This window comes from Nipponia nippon, unplaced genomic scaffold (genome assembly GCF_047370975.1).
Source record: "Nipponia nippon isolate SJK-2023a ecotype South Korea unplaced genomic scaffold, ASM4737097v1 scaffold_45, whole genome shotgun sequence".
NCBI classification, from domain to species: domain Eukaryota; kingdom Metazoa; phylum Chordata; class Aves; order Pelecaniformes; family Threskiornithidae; genus Nipponia; species Nipponia nippon.
In genome coordinates, this window is record NW_028262364.1 from 1,246,610 (window position 1) to 1,260,634 (window position 14,025).

General features: G+C 60.5%; 5 protein-coding genes across 5 annotated transcripts; 3 read left to right on the forward strand and 2 right to left on the reverse strand.

The window, feature by feature from the left end:
• The first annotated feature begins 416 nt into the window (after positions 1-416).
• Positions 417-1,735, forward strand: LOC148052708 (olfactory receptor 4E2-like). Its single transcript, XM_087778639.1, has 3 exons — positions 417-568; positions 655-1,028; positions 1,701-1,735. Exons 1-3 carry the CDS (start codon positions 417-419, stop codon positions 1,733-1,735), a joined length of 561 nt encoding a protein of 186 aa, XP_087634765.1.
• A 2,156-nt stretch (positions 1,736-3,891) lies between these two features.
• Positions 3,892-5,273, reverse strand: LOC148052709 (feather keratin Cos2-3-like). Its single transcript, XM_087778693.1, has 2 exons — positions 4,989-5,273; positions 3,892-4,658 (listed from the first exon to the last, which is right to left on the reverse strand). The coding sequence occupies exons 1-2, from the start codon at positions 5,136-5,138 to the stop codon at positions 4,332-4,334; spliced, it is 477 nt and encodes a 158-aa protein (XP_087634819.1). The 5' UTR covers positions 5,139-5,273; the 3' UTR covers positions 3,892-4,331.
• Positions 5,274-6,083: 810 nt separating this feature from the next.
• LOC148052710 (olfactory receptor 4E2-like) lies at positions 6,084-7,408 on the forward strand. The gene is made up of 3 exons (XM_087778640.1): positions 6,084-6,235; positions 6,322-6,683; positions 7,374-7,408. Exons 1-3 carry the CDS (start codon positions 6,084-6,086, stop codon positions 7,406-7,408), a joined length of 549 nt encoding a protein of 182 aa, XP_087634766.1.
• Positions 7,409-9,810: 2,402 nt separating this feature from the next.
• Positions 9,811-10,950, reverse strand: LOC148052711 (feather keratin Cos2-3-like). Its single transcript, XM_087778698.1, has 2 exons — positions 10,666-10,950; positions 9,811-10,335 (listed from the first exon to the last, which is right to left on the reverse strand). The coding sequence occupies exons 1-2, from the start codon at positions 10,813-10,815 to the stop codon at positions 10,009-10,011; spliced, it is 477 nt and encodes a 158-aa protein (XP_087634824.1). The 5' UTR covers positions 10,816-10,950; the 3' UTR covers positions 9,811-10,008.
• An 810-nt stretch (positions 10,951-11,760) lies between these two features.
• On the forward strand, positions 11,761-13,085 carry LOC148052712 (olfactory receptor 4E2-like). The gene is made up of 3 exons (XM_087778641.1): positions 11,761-11,912; positions 11,999-12,372; positions 13,051-13,085. The coding sequence occupies exons 1-3, from the start codon at positions 11,761-11,763 to the stop codon at positions 13,083-13,085; spliced, it is 561 nt and encodes a 186-aa protein (XP_087634767.1).
• The last annotated feature ends 940 nt before the right edge of the window (positions 13,086-14,025 follow it).

Below are 14,025 nucleotides of genomic sequence, written 5' to 3' on the forward strand. Positions count from 1 at the left end.
CTGGAGCCTTGTCCTGCCCCGGGGTGCTCCAGCCCTGCTCTGCCCTGCCCTGCCCTGCCAAGGGGCTTCCCCGTCTGTCCCCGGGCAAGTCCACGCTTGCTCACGTGTAGGCAGGGGTGCTTGCTTAATTGCCCTTGTGTGCATACTGGAGCTGCGTGCAAGGGAATTCCACATGGGCCTGAGGAAAAACTCTTTTACTGGGAGGGTGGCCAAGCCCAGGAGATACTGCCCAGGCAGCCTGTGCAAGCTCCATTCTTGGGGATATTCAGGAGCACACGGGGCAGTGTCCTGATCAACCTGCTCTCGTTGAGCCTGCTCTGAGCAGGAGAGTTGCACCTGACCATCTCCAGAGCCACCTTCCAACCTCAACGGTTCTAGGATTCTGGGCCTCGGCAATCGGCCACTCATTGGTCACGATGCTCAAGATGCCACTGCACTTCCTACCTGTGGAGAGGACAAGCTGCTTTGGCAGCTGCGTGGCCCAGCTCTTCCTGCTCGCAGTCGTGGCCTGCGACCGATCTGTGGCCATGTGCCAGCCCCAGGGGTCCCCGGTGTCATGCGAGGGAAGGTCTGTGCCATTGCGGTGGCAGGCCTGAGGGCTGGGGCCACTCTCCCCTTGTTGGCGCCAGTGGCGCTCACCCTGTGTTTGCCCAGCCGCAGCCCCAATGACCTGGACTGCTTCTTCTGTGAGGTACCGCCCATGCTGGCCTGTGCCGAGAGCTGCTGGGCTGGTGTGCTCCTTGTCTCCAAAGGTGGCACCAATGCCCTGGTGTGCAGCCTGGCCTTGCTGGGCTCCTGGGACTCAGTGGTTCAGCTCTCCACCAGGGCGGCAGACAGGAGAAGAGAGACGCAAGGCACTTGCCACTTCACTGTGGTTGTGCTGTTCTTCGGGCCATGGTCCCGGATCTTCACCCGCCTCACTACCAGCCTCTCCCGGGACAGAGGAGTGTCCGTCTTCAACAGTGCTGGTGCTGCCTCTCCTCAAGCCACTGCTCTAGAGCCCGAAGAAACAGAAGGCGAGGGAAGCGGTAAGAAAGTGGGAAACAGAGTGGTATTCTCCAGGATGTGCAAGGATGGTGGAAGGACTGGGAGCATCCAACTGGGGCAAGTTTCTTTCTAGAGGAGGGGAGGTGGGACGGAGAAGGAGGGCTTGCAACGACAGTGGATAAGGATCCACACACTGGATGGGAAAGAGGCAGAGGAGAAAATGGAAGGAGAGGCAAGGCACGGCAAGGCACGGCAAGGCAAGGCAAGGCAAGGTACAGAGCTCTTTTGATGGGTGCCTTTCATGAGTTGTTCTCCATCCACAGGGACCGCTTGGCTTTTCGGGACACAATGCCCATGTGCAACAGCCATATGTGGAATTACTCTGAGGAAACAAGCAATTTGCAGGCAGTATGTGCGATTGTCTTGATGACAGTGTAGGTGGCTTCTGTGGTGAATGACTGGCTGCTCTGGAGGTGCGAGGTGGTGCAACTCATCTCGTGCTTCCTTGGGATTTGGGGGGGGACGGGGGCTCTGCGGGCACCCCATGGTACAGTCAGTGGGACCACTTGGTGAGCAAAGTCCACCCCAGCGCAAACGACTGCTCATGGGGGAGAGATCTGTGAAGATGTCTGCCAGCTGGTCTAGAGAGACAGGCCTCTCTCTTTGGAATCGCTGGCATTTGCTCTGAGTTTTCCCTGCCGCTTTGTTTCCAGTTTGCGGGGACGGCAAGTGGGTAGTTACGACCTGAAAAGACACGGAGAAGTCAAGAAGAGGAGGAGCTATCCTGTTGGGCGATCGCCGCTACAATCCATGGCTGATCGATTATGTGGTACGGACAGCCGTTCCCTGTGGGACACCGTTGACAATCTTTCTACCATTCCCAGTGGGCCGCCTTCCCCTTCTCCATACAAAATACAACCAGTGTCATGGGTGGTGGCTTCAGCCGCGTGGCCTTCTCTCAGGTAAGAAAGACAGGCTGACCATGTGGGCAGAAAGCCCCGGGAGGAAGGAGGTAGAGCTGAATGTCCTGAGAAGTGCTGGATGGAGAGGGCGAGGCAGAAATGGGGATCGGTGTCATCAAGCAGGAGAAAAGCAGCGCTGCTCGGCATCAATGTGTGCCGACACAGATGCTGCCCTGTGTCTGGCTGTGCGCTGGGTGGCCAGAGAAGTCGGCCAGGGAGCCTTTTGCCCTGCTGGAGATGGGTGTGAGGGCTGTGTCCCTGGCTGCCTCCTTTGTCTCCTTCTGCCTGAGCACTGCACTGCCAGTTCTGGGAACTGTCAGCAGGCTGCCACCTGCCTGTCGCAGGCGTGCACGGCTCCCCTTGGGCAGCCTGGCCTGGAGTTTCACAAGAGGCAGCAGTGTTACAAGCGGGTATGAGTGCCTGCGAGGATGTTCAGGGCCCTTGTGACCGAGAGGATTTTGAAAGGTCGAGCTGTGGCCTGGCTGCACCAGTTGGAAGCTCCCAGCGCTGGAAAACCTGGTCCTGGCCCTGGGGAGCCCGGGGCCCAGCACCGCTGGCCGCTTGACTCCCTTAGTCTGGCCGAGCAAGTGCTTTAACCACTAGGCAATGTGAGTAGAAAAGCTCCCTGGGGCAGAGGTGTGAGATCCCAGGCAGCCCTCGGAGTGTTTTGCTCCGCCCTTTGGGCTGAGGTTTGGAGGTGGCTTTGAGCTGGTAGAGGGAGGAGAAGACAGGAGCTGGCAAGCTTCAGCTCCCACTTCCTGGAGCTCCCTGGGCACCTTGCTGAGTGGGGAGCGTGACGCGGTCCAGGTTTGCCCGGCAGCCTTGGCGGGACTGGCGGAGGCTGGTGAGACACGGGTGTCAGGCTGGGGAGGAGCAGGGCGGTGGGCCAGTGGGAGTGTCAGCGCTGGAGGGGGAAGAGGGGAGTCCTGGCCCTTTGGCAAAACTGGGAGCTATCGTGTTGGGAGAGGGGAGGCTGCAGATGGCGCGTGGCAAAGGATGGGAGCATGACGTGTTGTGAGCAACGGGCGTGAAAGGGGGAGCAGGACTCTACACATCCCTTTTGCAGGTAGCGCAAAGCCTCCTATGTGCTGTTTCTACATGCGTGCCTAGAGAGACAGAGAGTGAGCTGTCAGGAAACAGACCACATCTGCACTTGGAAACTCCGCCTCTTCTAGCTGTGCTGGAGGGAGTGCTGGCAGCCTGACTGGGGATAGAGAAGATCCCTGCAAGCCCTACAAGGAAGGCTAAGTCAACGCAAGGAGAGCTGAAATGCTGGAGAAGCACCGGCTTGCAGTTGGAAGCCACAAAGGCAGGTGGGCGAGGAAGAGCCCACCTCTCTTCCTCGCCTGAGGGAGAGAGAGGTTGTAGCTGGAGCTGTCTTGTGGCCAGAGGTGCACCGGGGAGAGATGGCAGGGAGGAGCAGAGGGGCACGTGAGGCGCAACCTGTCACACAACCACCACCACCGCCACCACCACACCTGCCGCAGGGAGAGGGGCCCTCCTGAAGCAAGAGGTGCCAGCCAGGGAGGGCTCACAGGTGCTGCTGGTTGCAGAACCAGTGCCCAGTGCCGCCACCACCCGCCAGTGCGGCCGGGGAGATGGACTCCTCGCTCGGGCAGTGCTTGGGCTCCCCGTCATCTGCAGGGCGTGCTCAAAGGCTGAGGAGGGCATTTGCGTGCAGGGATGCAGCAAGGCAGGCCCTGACGGCTGCTGGCCCTGCAGCGGCCGGGGGCATCTCCCTCAGCTGCAAGGGACAGTGTCTTGAAAGGAGCCCATTGCCTGGGTCTCACCCTCCGCTTCCTGCGGGAATGCCAATGGCTCTCCTTTGTGCCTGCAAGATCTCCCCAGAGCGACACCTTTCTCTCTGGAAGCCAGGGAGAGCGTCCGGAGAGAGAAGGACCACGCAGAGGCCCAGGCTGGGATGCAGCAGAACTTTAATGAGTCGAAAGAGGGGAAGGAGGTCCTCTGAGTGGGGGGCCAAGGTGCAGGGAGCACCAGGGGGAGCTAGGAGTCTTTGCCCCTTGGCCAGGGTGGAGTTCGCACTGGGCGCCTGCCTGCCTGCCTGCCTGCCTGCCTGCCTGCCTGCCCCCGAGAGGGAAAGGGGCAGCAGGTCCTTCCTCGCGTGGGGCTTAGCAGGTGCTCAGAGCCCAGGGGAGCAGAAGACAACAGAGAGAAGAGAGAGAGAAAAGAGACTGAGAAACAGGCAAGCTAGAGAAGGGCCATGTTTTCAGAGAGCCCAGGCGCGCCTCTTCCTGCCTTCCTTTGCGGCTGGAGCCGTGGATGCTCAGCCCCTTTGAAAGCCATGGCCAGGATCTCCGTGCTCAGTCCATTACCGTCTTCTGGGTTCCTGGGGGTCCTCCTGTGGGGCCGCCTGCGGCAGCTTTAGCAGGGGAGGCATGTTCTCCCGCAGTAGCGGCTGGAAATGCCAGAGAGGTCACAGCACCCAGAGGTGATGGGCACTCCCTGAGAGCTGAGGATGCTGCCAACAGCAGCGGAGGTGGAGGATCCCACAACGGTGTTCTGCGGGAAGGAGCTGAGGATGGGTCCGGGCAGGGTCACCACCACGGGAGAGGGCTCGATGACGACGGTGGAGTTCTGGCACTGCCTGACACAGGGCTCATTGCAGCTGTTGGCCAGCGGGGTCGGGCAGCAGGGCTGGCATGGCAGGCACGGGTTGTAGCAGGACATGTCTTGGGGCTGGAGGTGCACCTGGGAGAGAGGGCAGGGAGGAGCACGGGGGCGTGTGAGGAGCAGCCTGTGCGCCCACCACGAGGGAGCCAAGGCACGTGCTGGGAGGGGAGCTGGAGGCTCTGCAGGGAGGCCCACGCGCCTCTTTGCCTGTCCCCCCGCGCGCCTCTTTGCCTGTCCCCCCGCGCGCCGTGCAAAGAGAGCCAGGCACAGGAAAGCTCTTTCCTAGACAAGAGCCCAAGAGTCCCCTCGGCCCAGACCCAGGCCCTGTCCACGCCAGACCTTCTCCCCGCTTCCCCTCCCAGGAGCAGCAGCCCCAAGCCCCGGTCTAGGACAGGGCTTCCAACTCACTTGCTTCCGAAGGAGAAGAAGGGGAGCGAAGCGGATGAGAGAGTGAAGAGCTGGGGTGGCTTTTATAGTGGTCCTGCACTGCCCCAGGTCCAGGGGAAGCCTCTGTGGAAGTAATAATTTTCTGAGAAGCTCATCTGAAATGCAAAACATCCCAGCTAATGATACGGGCTGCGTTTTGGTTTCCTGCACGGCTGCCTTTTCATTTCCTTGTTTGGCTGTACCCGCTCCCCTTTGAAGGCTCCTTTTCAGCGCTGGGGTGGGAGGCCCAAGGATTGCTGGGACAGGAGCGCATCGGTGCCTGCAGAAGATGAGTGCGAAGGGCCGGAGGGGTCGCGTGCAGGCTGGGGACATTGGCCTGGGGCACTCGCGTGGGCTTCTTTGCAGCCCCATTGGCAGGAAGGGCTCTGCTGCTCCCAGCCCTGCAGTCCCCGCCTGGATGCCAAAGGGCTCCCGAGCGGGACCAGGTGCCGCATTCCCCTTTCTCCCACCCTCCGAGACCTCTCTGATGGTCACTGGCCATTGCCTCCGCAGGCGGGTAGTCAGCGCTGCAGCCTTTGACTCTCTTCCTCCTCCTGCTGCTCTGGGGAGGCCTTTGTGCACCTCTTGGGCCTCCCCCACTCTCTCTGGGGGTCCCTTACCAACACCAACACCAACACCAACACCAACACCATGAGTGTGCCTGGAGCCTTGTCCTGCCCCGGGGTGCTCCAGCCCTGCTCTGCCCTGCCCTGCCCTGCCAAGGGGCTTCCCCGTCTGTCCCCGGGCAAGTCCACGCTTGCTCACGTGTAGGCAGGGGTGCTTGCTTAATTGCCCTTGTGTGCATACTGGAGCTGCGTGCAAGGGAATTCCACATGGGCCTGAGGAAAAACTCTTTTACTGGGAGGGTGGCCAAGCCCAGGAGATACTGCCCAGGCAGCCTGTGCAAGCTCCATTCTTGGGGATATTCAGGAGCACACGGGGCAGTGTCCTGATCAACCTGCTCTCGTTGAGCCTGCTCTGAGCAGGAGAGTTGCACCTGACCATCTCCAGAGCCACCTTCCAACCTCAACGGTTCTAGGATTCTGGGCCTCGGCAATCGGCCACTCATTGGTCACGATGCTCAAGATGCCACTGCACTTCCTACCTGTGGAGAGGACAAGCTGCTTTGGCAGCTGCGTGGCCCAGCTCTTCCTGCTCGCAGTCGTGGCCTGCGACCGATCTGTGGCCATGTGCCAGCCCCAGGGGTCCCCGGTGTCATGCGAGGGAAGGTCTGTGCCATTGCGGTGGCAGGCCTGAGGGCTGGGGCCACTCTCCCCTTGTTGGCGCCAGTGGCGCTCACCCTGTGTTTGCCCAGCCGCAGCCCCAATGACCTGGACTGCTTCTTCTGTGAGGTACCGCCCATGCTGGCCTGTGCCGAGAGCTGCTGGGCTGGTGTGCTCCTTGTCTCCAAAGGTGGCACCAATGCCCTGGTGTGCAGCCTGGCCTTGCTGGGCTCCTGGGACTCAGTGGTTCAGCTCTCCACCAGGGCGGCAGACAGGAGAAGAGAGACGCAAGGCACTTGCCACTTCACTGTGGTTGTGCTGTTCTTCGGGCCATGGTCCCGGATCTTCACCCGCCTCACTACCAGCCTCTCCCGGGACAGAGGAGTGTCCGTCTTCAACAGTGCTGGTGCTGCCTCTCCTCAAGCCACTGCTCTAGAGCCCGAAGAAACAGAAGGTGAGGGAAGCGGTAAGAAAGTGGGAAACAGAGTGGTATTCTCCAGGATGTGCAAGGATGGTGGAAGGACTGGGAGCATCCAACTGGGGCAAGTTTCTTTCTAGAGGAGGGGAGGTGGGACGGAGAAGGAGGGCTTGCAACGACAGTGGATAAGGATCCACACACTGGATGGGAAAGAGGCAGAGGAGAAAATGGAAGGAGAGGCAAGGCACGGCAAGGCACGGCAAGGCAAGGCAAGGCAAGGTACAGAGCTCTTTTGATGGGTGCCTTTCATGAGTTGTTCTCCATCCACAGGGACCGCTTGGCTTTTCGGGACACAATGCCCATGTGCAACAGCCATATGTGGAATTACTCTGAGGAAACAAGCAATTTGCAGGCAGTATGTGCGATTGTCTTGATGACAGTGTAGGTGGCTTCTGTGGTGAATGACTGGCTGCTCTGGAGGTGCGAGGTGGTGCAACTCATCTCGTGCTTCCTTGGGATTTGGGGGGGGGGGGGACGGGGGCTCTGCGGGCACCCCATGGTACAGTCAGTGGGACCACTTGGTGAGCAAAGTCCACCCCAGCGCAAACGACTGCTCATGGGGGGAGAGATCTGTGAAGATGTCTGCCAGCTGGTCTAGAGAGACAGGCCTCTCTCTTTGGAATCGCTGGCATTTGCTCTGAGTTTTCCCTGCCGCTTTGTTTCCAGTTTGCGGGGACGGCAAGTGGGTAGTTACGACCTGAAAAGACACGGAGAAGTCAAGAAGAGGAGGAGCTATCCTGTTGGGCGATCGCCGCTACAATCCATGGCTGATCGATTATGTGGTACGGACAGCCGTTCCCTGTGGGACACCGTTGACAATCTTTCTACCATTCCCAGTGGGCCGCCTTCCCCTTCTCCATACAAAATACAACCAGTGTCATGGGTGGTGGCTTCAGCCGCGTGGCCTTCTCTCAGGTAAGAAAGACAGGCTGACCATGTGGGCAGAAAGCCCCGGGAGGAAGGAGGTAGAGCTGAATGTCCTGAGAAGTGCTGGATGGAGAGGGCGAGGCAGAAATGGGGATCGGTGTCATCAAGCAGGAGAAAAGCAGCGCTGCTCGGCATCAATGTGTGCCGACACAGATGCTGCCCTGTGTCTGGCTGTGCGCTGGGTGGCCAGAGAAGTCGGCCAGGGAGCCTTTTGCCCTGCTGGAGATGGGTGTGAGGGCTGTGTCCCTGGCTGCCTCCTTTGTCTCCTTCTGCCTGAGCACTGCACTGCCAGTTCTGGGAACTGTCAGCAGGCTGCCACCTGCCTGTCGCAGGCGTGCACGGCTCCCCTTGGGCAGCCTGGCCTGGAGTTTCACAAGAGGCAGCAGTGTTACAAGCGGGTATGAGTGCCTGCGAGGATGTTCAGGGCCCTTGTGACCGAGAGGATTTTGAAAGGTCGAGCTGTGGCCTGGCTGCACCAGTTGGAAGCTCCCAGCGCTGGAAAACCTGGTCCTGGCCCTGGGGAGCCCGGGGCCCAGCACCGCTGGCCGCTTGACTCCCTTAGTCTGGCCGAGCAAGTGCTTTAACCACTAGGCAATGTGAGTAGAAAAGCTCCCTGGGGCAGAGGTGTGAGATCCCAGGCAGCCCTCGGAGTGTTTTGCTCCACCCTTTGGGCTGAGGTTTGGAGGTGGCTTTGAGCTGGTAGAGGGAGGAGAAGACAGGAGCTGGCAAGCTTCAGCTCCCACTTCCTGGAGCTCCCTGGGCACCTTGCTGAGTGGGGAGCGTGACGCGGTCCAGGTTTGCCCGGCAGCCTTGGCGGGACTGGCGGAGGCTGGTGAGACACGGGTGTCAGGCTGGGGAGGAGCAGGGCGGTGGGCCAGTGGGAGTGTCAGCGCTGGAGGGGGAAGAGGGGAGTCCTGGCCCTTTGGCAAAACTGGGAGCTATCGTGTTGGGAGAGGGGAGGCTGCAGATGGCGCGTGGCAAAGGATGGGAGCATGACGTGTTGTGAGCAACGGGCGTGAAAGGGGGAGCAGGACTCTACACATCCCTTTTGCAGGTAGCGCAAAGCCTCCTATGTGCTGTTTCTACATGCGTGCCTAGAGAGACAGAGAGTGAGCTGTCAGGAAACAGACCACATCTGCACTTGGAAACTCCGCCTCTTCTAGCTGTGCTGGAGGGAGTGCTGGCAGCCTGACTGGGGATAGAGAAGATCCCTGCAAGCCCTACAAGGAAGGCTAAGTCAACGCAAGGAGAGCTGAAATGCTGGAGAAGCACCGGCTTGCAGTTGGAAGCCACAAAGGCAGGTGGGCGAGGAAGAGCCCACCTCTCTTCCTCGCCTGAGGGAGAGAGAGGTTGTAGCTGGAGCTGTCTTGTGGCCAGAGGTGCACCGGGGAGAGATGGCAGGGAGGAGCAGAGGGGCACGTGAGGCGCAACCTGTCACACAACCACCACCACCGCCACCACCACACCTGCCGCAGGGAGAGGGGCCCTCCTGAAGCAAGAGGTGCCAGCCAGGGAGGGCTCACAGGTGCTGCTGGTTGCAGAACCAGTGCCCAGTGCCGCCACCACCCGCCAGTGCGGCCGGGGAGATGGACTCCTCGCTCGGGCAGTGCTTGGGCTCCCCGTCATCTGCAGGGCGTGCTCAAAGGCTGAGGAGGGCATTTGCGTGCAGGGATGCAGCAAGGCAGGCCCTGACGGCTGCTGGCCCTGCAGCGGCCGGGGGCATCTCCCTCAGCTGCAAGGGACAGTGTCTTGAAAGGAGCCCATTGCCTGGGTCTCACCCTCCGCTTCCTGCGGGAATGCCAATGGCTCTCCTTTGTGCCTGCAAGATCTCCCCAGAGCGACACCTTTCTCTCTGGAAGCCAGGGAGAGCGTCCGGAGAGAGAAGGACCACGCAGAGGCCCAGGCTGGGATGCAGCAGAACTTTAATGAGTCGAAAGAGGGGAAGGAGGTCCTCTGAGTGGGGGGCCAAGGTGCAGGGAGCACCAGGGGGAGCTAGGAGTCTTTGCCCCTTGGCCAGGGTGGAGTTCGCACTGGGCGCCTGCCTGCCTGCCTGCCTGCCTGCCTGCCTGCCTGCCTGCCCCCGAGAGGGAAAGGGGCAGCAGGTCCTTCCTCGCGTGGGGCTTAGCAGGTGCTCAGAGCCCAGGGGAGCAGAAGACAACAGAGAGAAGAGAGAGAGAAAAGAGACTGAGAAACAGGCAAGCTAGAGAAGGGCCATGTTTTCAGAGAGCCCAGGCGCGCCTCTTCCTGCCTTCCTTTGCGGCTGGAGCCGTGGATGCTCAGCCCCTTTGAAAGCCATGGCCAGGATCTCCGTGCTCAGTCCATTACCGTCTTCTGGGTTCCTGGGGGTCCTCCTGTGGGGCCGCCTGCGGCAGCTTTAGCAGGGGAGGCATGTTCTCCCGCAGTAGCGGCTGGAAATGCCAGAGAGGTCACAGCACCCAGAGGTGATGGGCACTCCCTGAGAGCTGAGGATGCTGCCAACAGCAGCGGAGGTGGAGGATCCCACAACGGTGTTCTGCGGGAAGGAGCTGAGGATGGGTCCGGGCAGGGTCACCACCACGGGAGAGGGCTCGATGACGACGGTGGAGTTCTGGCACTGCCTGACACAGGGCTCATTGCAGCTGTTGGCCAGCGGGGTCGGGCAGCAGGGCTGGCATGGCAGGCACGGGTTGTAGCAGGACATGTCTTGGGGCTGGAGGTGCACCTGGGAGAGAGGGCAGGGAGGAGCACGGGGGCGTGTGAGGAGCAGCCTGTGCGCCCACCACGAGGGAGCCAAGGCACGTGCTGGGAGGGGAGCTGGAGGCTCTGCAGGGAGGCCCACGCGCCTCTTTGCCTGTCCCCCCGCGCGCCTCTTTGCCTGTCCCCCCGCGCGCCGTGCAAAGAGAGCCAGGCACAGGAAAGCTCTTTCCTAGACAAGAGCCCAAGAGTCCCCTCGGCCCAGACCCAGGCCCTGTCCACGCCAGACCTTCTCCCCGCTTCCCCTCCCAGGAGCAGCAGCCCCAAGCCCCGGTCTAGGACAGGGCTTCCAACTCACTTGCTTCCGAAGGAGAAGAAGGGGAGCGAAGCGGATGAGAGAGTGAAGAGCTGGGGTGGCTTTTATAGTGGTCCTGCACTGCCCCAGGTCCAGGGGAAGCCTCTGTGGAAGTAATAATTTTCTGAGAAGCTCATCTGAAATGCAAAACATCCCAGCTAATGATACGGGCTGCGTTTTGGTTTCCTGCACGGCTGCCTTTTCATTTCCTTGTTTGGCTGTACCCGCTCCCCTTTGAAGGCTCCTTTTCAGCGCTGGGGTGGGAGGCCCAAGGATTGCTGGGACAGGAGCGCATCGGTGCCTGCAGAAGATGAGTGCGAAGGGCCGGAGGGGTCGCGTGCAGGCTGGGGACATTGGCCTGGGGCACTCGCGTGGGCTTCTTTGCAGCCCCATTGGCAGGAAGGGCTCTGCTGCTCCCAGCCCTGCAGTCCCCGCCTGGATGCCAAAGGGCTCCCGAGCGGGACCAGGTGCCGCATTCCCCTTTCTCCCACCCTCCGAGACCTCTCTGATGGTCACTGGCCATTGCCTCCGCAGGCGGGTAGTCAGCGCTGCAGCCTTTGACTCTCTTCCTCCTCCTGCTGCTCTGGGGAGGCCTTTGTGCACCTCTTGGGCCTCCCCCACTCTCTCTGGGGGTCCCTTACCAACACCAACACCAACACCAACACCAACACCATGAGTGTGCCTGGAGCCTTGTCCTGCCCCGGGGTGCTCCAGCCCTGCTCTGCCCTGCCCTGCCCTGCCAAGGGGCTTCCCCGTCTGTCCCCGGGCAAGTCCACGCTTGCTCACGTGTAGGCAGGGGTGCTTGCTTAATTGCCCTTGTGTGCATACTGGAGCTGCGTGCAAGGGAATTCCACATGGGCCTGAGGAAAAACTCTTTTACTGGGAGGGTGGCCAAGCCCAGGAGATACTGCCCAGGCAGCCTGTGCAAGCTCCATTCTTGGGGATATTCAGGAGCACACGGGGCAGTGTCCTGATCAACCTGCTCTCGTTGAGCCTGCTCTGAGCAGGAGAGTTGCACCTGACCATCTCCAGAGCCACCTTCCAACCTCAACGGTTCTAGGATTCTGGGCCTCGGCAATCGGCCACTCATTGGTCACGATGCTCAAGATGCCACTGCACTTCCTACCTGTGGAGAGGACAAGCTGCTTTGGCAGCTGCGTGGCCCAGCTCTTCCTGCTCGCAGTCGTGGCCTGCGACCGATCTGTGGCCATGTGCCAGCCCCAGGGGTCCCCGGTGTCATGCGAGGGAAGGTCTGTGCCATTGCGGTGGCAGGCCTGAGGGCTGGGGCCACTCTCCCCTTGTTGGCGCCAGTGGCGCTCACCCTGTGTTTGCCCAGCCGCAGCCCCAATGACCTGGACTGCTTCTTCTGTGAGGTACCGCCCATGCTGGCCTGTGCCGAGAGCTGCTGGGCTGGTGTGCTCCTTGTCTCCAAAGGTGGCACCAATGCCCTGGTGTGCAGCCTGGCCTTGCTGGGCTCCTGGGACTCAGTGGTTCAGCTCTCCACCAGGGCGGCAGACAGGAGAAGAGAGACGCAAGGCACTTGCCACTTCACTGTGGTTGTGCTGTTCTTCGGGCCATGGTCCCGGATCTTCACCCGCCTCACTACCAGCCTCTCCCGGGACAGAGGAGTGTCCGTCTTCAACAGTGCTGGTGCTGCCTCTCCTCAAGCCACTGCTCTAGAGCCCGAAGAAACAGAAGGCGAGGGAAGCGGTAAGAAAGTGGGAAACAGAGTGGTATTCTCCAGGATGTGCAAGGATGGTGGAAGGACTGGGAGCATCCAACTGGGGCAAGTTTCTTTCTAGAGGAGGGGAGGTGGGACGGAGAAGGAGGGCTTGCAACGACAGTGGATAAGGATCCACACACTGGATGGGAAAGAGGCAGAGGAGAAAATGGAAGGAGAGGCAAGGCACGGCAAGGCACGGCAAGGCAAGGCAAGGCAAGGTACAGAGCTCTTTTGATGGGTGCCTTTCATGAGTTGTTCTCCATCCACAGGGACCGCTTGGCTTTTCGGGACACAATGCCCATGTGCAACAGCCATATGTGGAATTACTCTGAGGAAACAAGCAATTTGCAGGCAGTATGTGCGATTGTCTTGATGACAGTGTAGGTGGCTTCTGTGGTGAATGACTGGCTGCTCTGGAGGTGCGAGGTGGTGCAACTCATCTCGTGCTTCCTTGGGATTTGGGGGGGGGGGGGACGGGGGCTCTGCGGGCACCCCATGGTACAGTCAGTGGGACCACTTGGTGAGCAAAGTCCACCCCAGCGCAAACGACTGCTCATGGGGGGAGAGATCTGTGAAGATGTCTGCCAGCTGGTCTAGAGAGACAGGCCTCTCTCTTTGGAATCGCTGGCATTTGCTCTGAGTTTTCCCTGCCGCTTTGTTTCCAGTTTGCGGGGACGGCAAGTGGGTAGTTACGACCTGAAAAGACACGGAGAAGTCAAGAAGAGGAGGAGCTATCCTGTTGGGCGATCGCCGCTACAATCCATGGCTGATCGATTATGTGGTACGGACAGCCGTTCCCTGTGGGACACCGTTGACAATCTTTCTACCATTCCCAGTGGGCCGCCTTCCCCTTCTCCATACAAAATACAACCAGTGTCATGGGTGGTGGCTTCAGCCGCGTGGCCTTCTCTCAGGTAAGAAAGACAGGCTGACCATGTGGGCAGAAAGCCCCGGGAGGAAGGAGGTAGAGCTGAATGTCCTGAGAAGTGCTGGATGGAGAGGGCGAGGCAGAAATGGGGATCGGTGTCATCAAGCAGGAGAAAAGCAGCGCTGCTCGGCATCAATGTGTGCCGACACAGATGCTGCCCTGTGTCTGGCTGTGCGCTGGGTGGCCAGAGAAGTCGGCCAGGGAGCCTTTTGCCCTGCTGGAGATGGGTGTGAGGGCTGTGTCCCTGGCTGCCTCCTTTGTCTCCTTCTGCCTGAGCACTGCACTGCCAGTTCTGGGAACTGTCAGCAGGCTGCCACCTGCCTGTCGCAGGCGTGCACGGCTCCCCTTGGGCAGCCTGGCCTGGAGTTTCACAAGAGGCAGCAGTGTTACAAGCGGGTATGAGTGCCTGCGAGGATGTTCAGGGCCCTTGTGACCGAGAGGATTTTGAAAGGTCGAGCTGTGGCCTGGCTGCACCAGTTGGAAGCTCCCAGCGCTGGAAAACCTGGTCCTGGCCCTGGGGAGCCCGGGGCCCAGCACCGCTGGCCGCTTGACTCCCTTAGTCTGGCCGAGCAAGTGCTTTAACCACTAGGCAATGTGAGTAGAAAAGCTCCCTGGGGCAGAGGTGTGAGATCCCAGGCAGCCCTCGGAGTGTTTTGCTCCGCCCTTTGGGCTGAGGTTTGGAGGTGGCTTTGAGCTGGTAGAGGGAGGAGAA

Coding starts and splice junctions, on each gene's coding strand:
- LOC148052708 (XM_087778639.1), top strand. CDS start 417: ATGCTCAAGATGCCACTGCACTTCCTACCTGTGGAGAGGACAAGCTGC. Junction 569..654: donor CCGGTGTCATGCGAGGGAAG/GTCTGTGCCATT, acceptor GTGTTTGCCCAG/CCGCAGCCCCAATGACCTGG. Junction 1,029..1,700: donor AACAGAAGGCGAGGGAAGCG/GTAAGAAAGTGG, acceptor CTTTGTTTCCAG/TTTGCGGGGACGGCAAGTGG.
- LOC148052709 (XM_087778693.1), bottom strand. CDS start 5,138: ATGTTTTGCATTTCAGATGAGCTTCTCAGAAAATTATTACTTCCACAG. Junction 4,659..4,988: donor TTCTTCTCCTTCGGAAGCAA/GTGAGTTGGAAG, acceptor CCTCTCTCCCAG/GTGCACCTCCAGCCCCAAGA.
- LOC148052710 (XM_087778640.1), top strand. CDS start 6,084: ATGCTCAAGATGCCACTGCACTTCCTACCTGTGGAGAGGACAAGCTGC. Junction 6,236..6,321: donor CCGGTGTCATGCGAGGGAAG/GTCTGTGCCATT, acceptor GTGTTTGCCCAG/CCGCAGCCCCAATGACCTGG. Junction 6,684..7,373: donor AGAGCCCGAAGAAACAGAAG/GTGAGGGAAGCG, acceptor CTTTGTTTCCAG/TTTGCGGGGACGGCAAGTGG.
- LOC148052711 (XM_087778698.1), bottom strand. CDS start 10,815: ATGTTTTGCATTTCAGATGAGCTTCTCAGAAAATTATTACTTCCACAG. Junction 10,336..10,665: donor TTCTTCTCCTTCGGAAGCAA/GTGAGTTGGAAG, acceptor CCTCTCTCCCAG/GTGCACCTCCAGCCCCAAGA.
- LOC148052712 (XM_087778641.1), top strand. CDS start 11,761: ATGCTCAAGATGCCACTGCACTTCCTACCTGTGGAGAGGACAAGCTGC. Junction 11,913..11,998: donor CCGGTGTCATGCGAGGGAAG/GTCTGTGCCATT, acceptor GTGTTTGCCCAG/CCGCAGCCCCAATGACCTGG. Junction 12,373..13,050: donor AACAGAAGGCGAGGGAAGCG/GTAAGAAAGTGG, acceptor CTTTGTTTCCAG/TTTGCGGGGACGGCAAGTGG.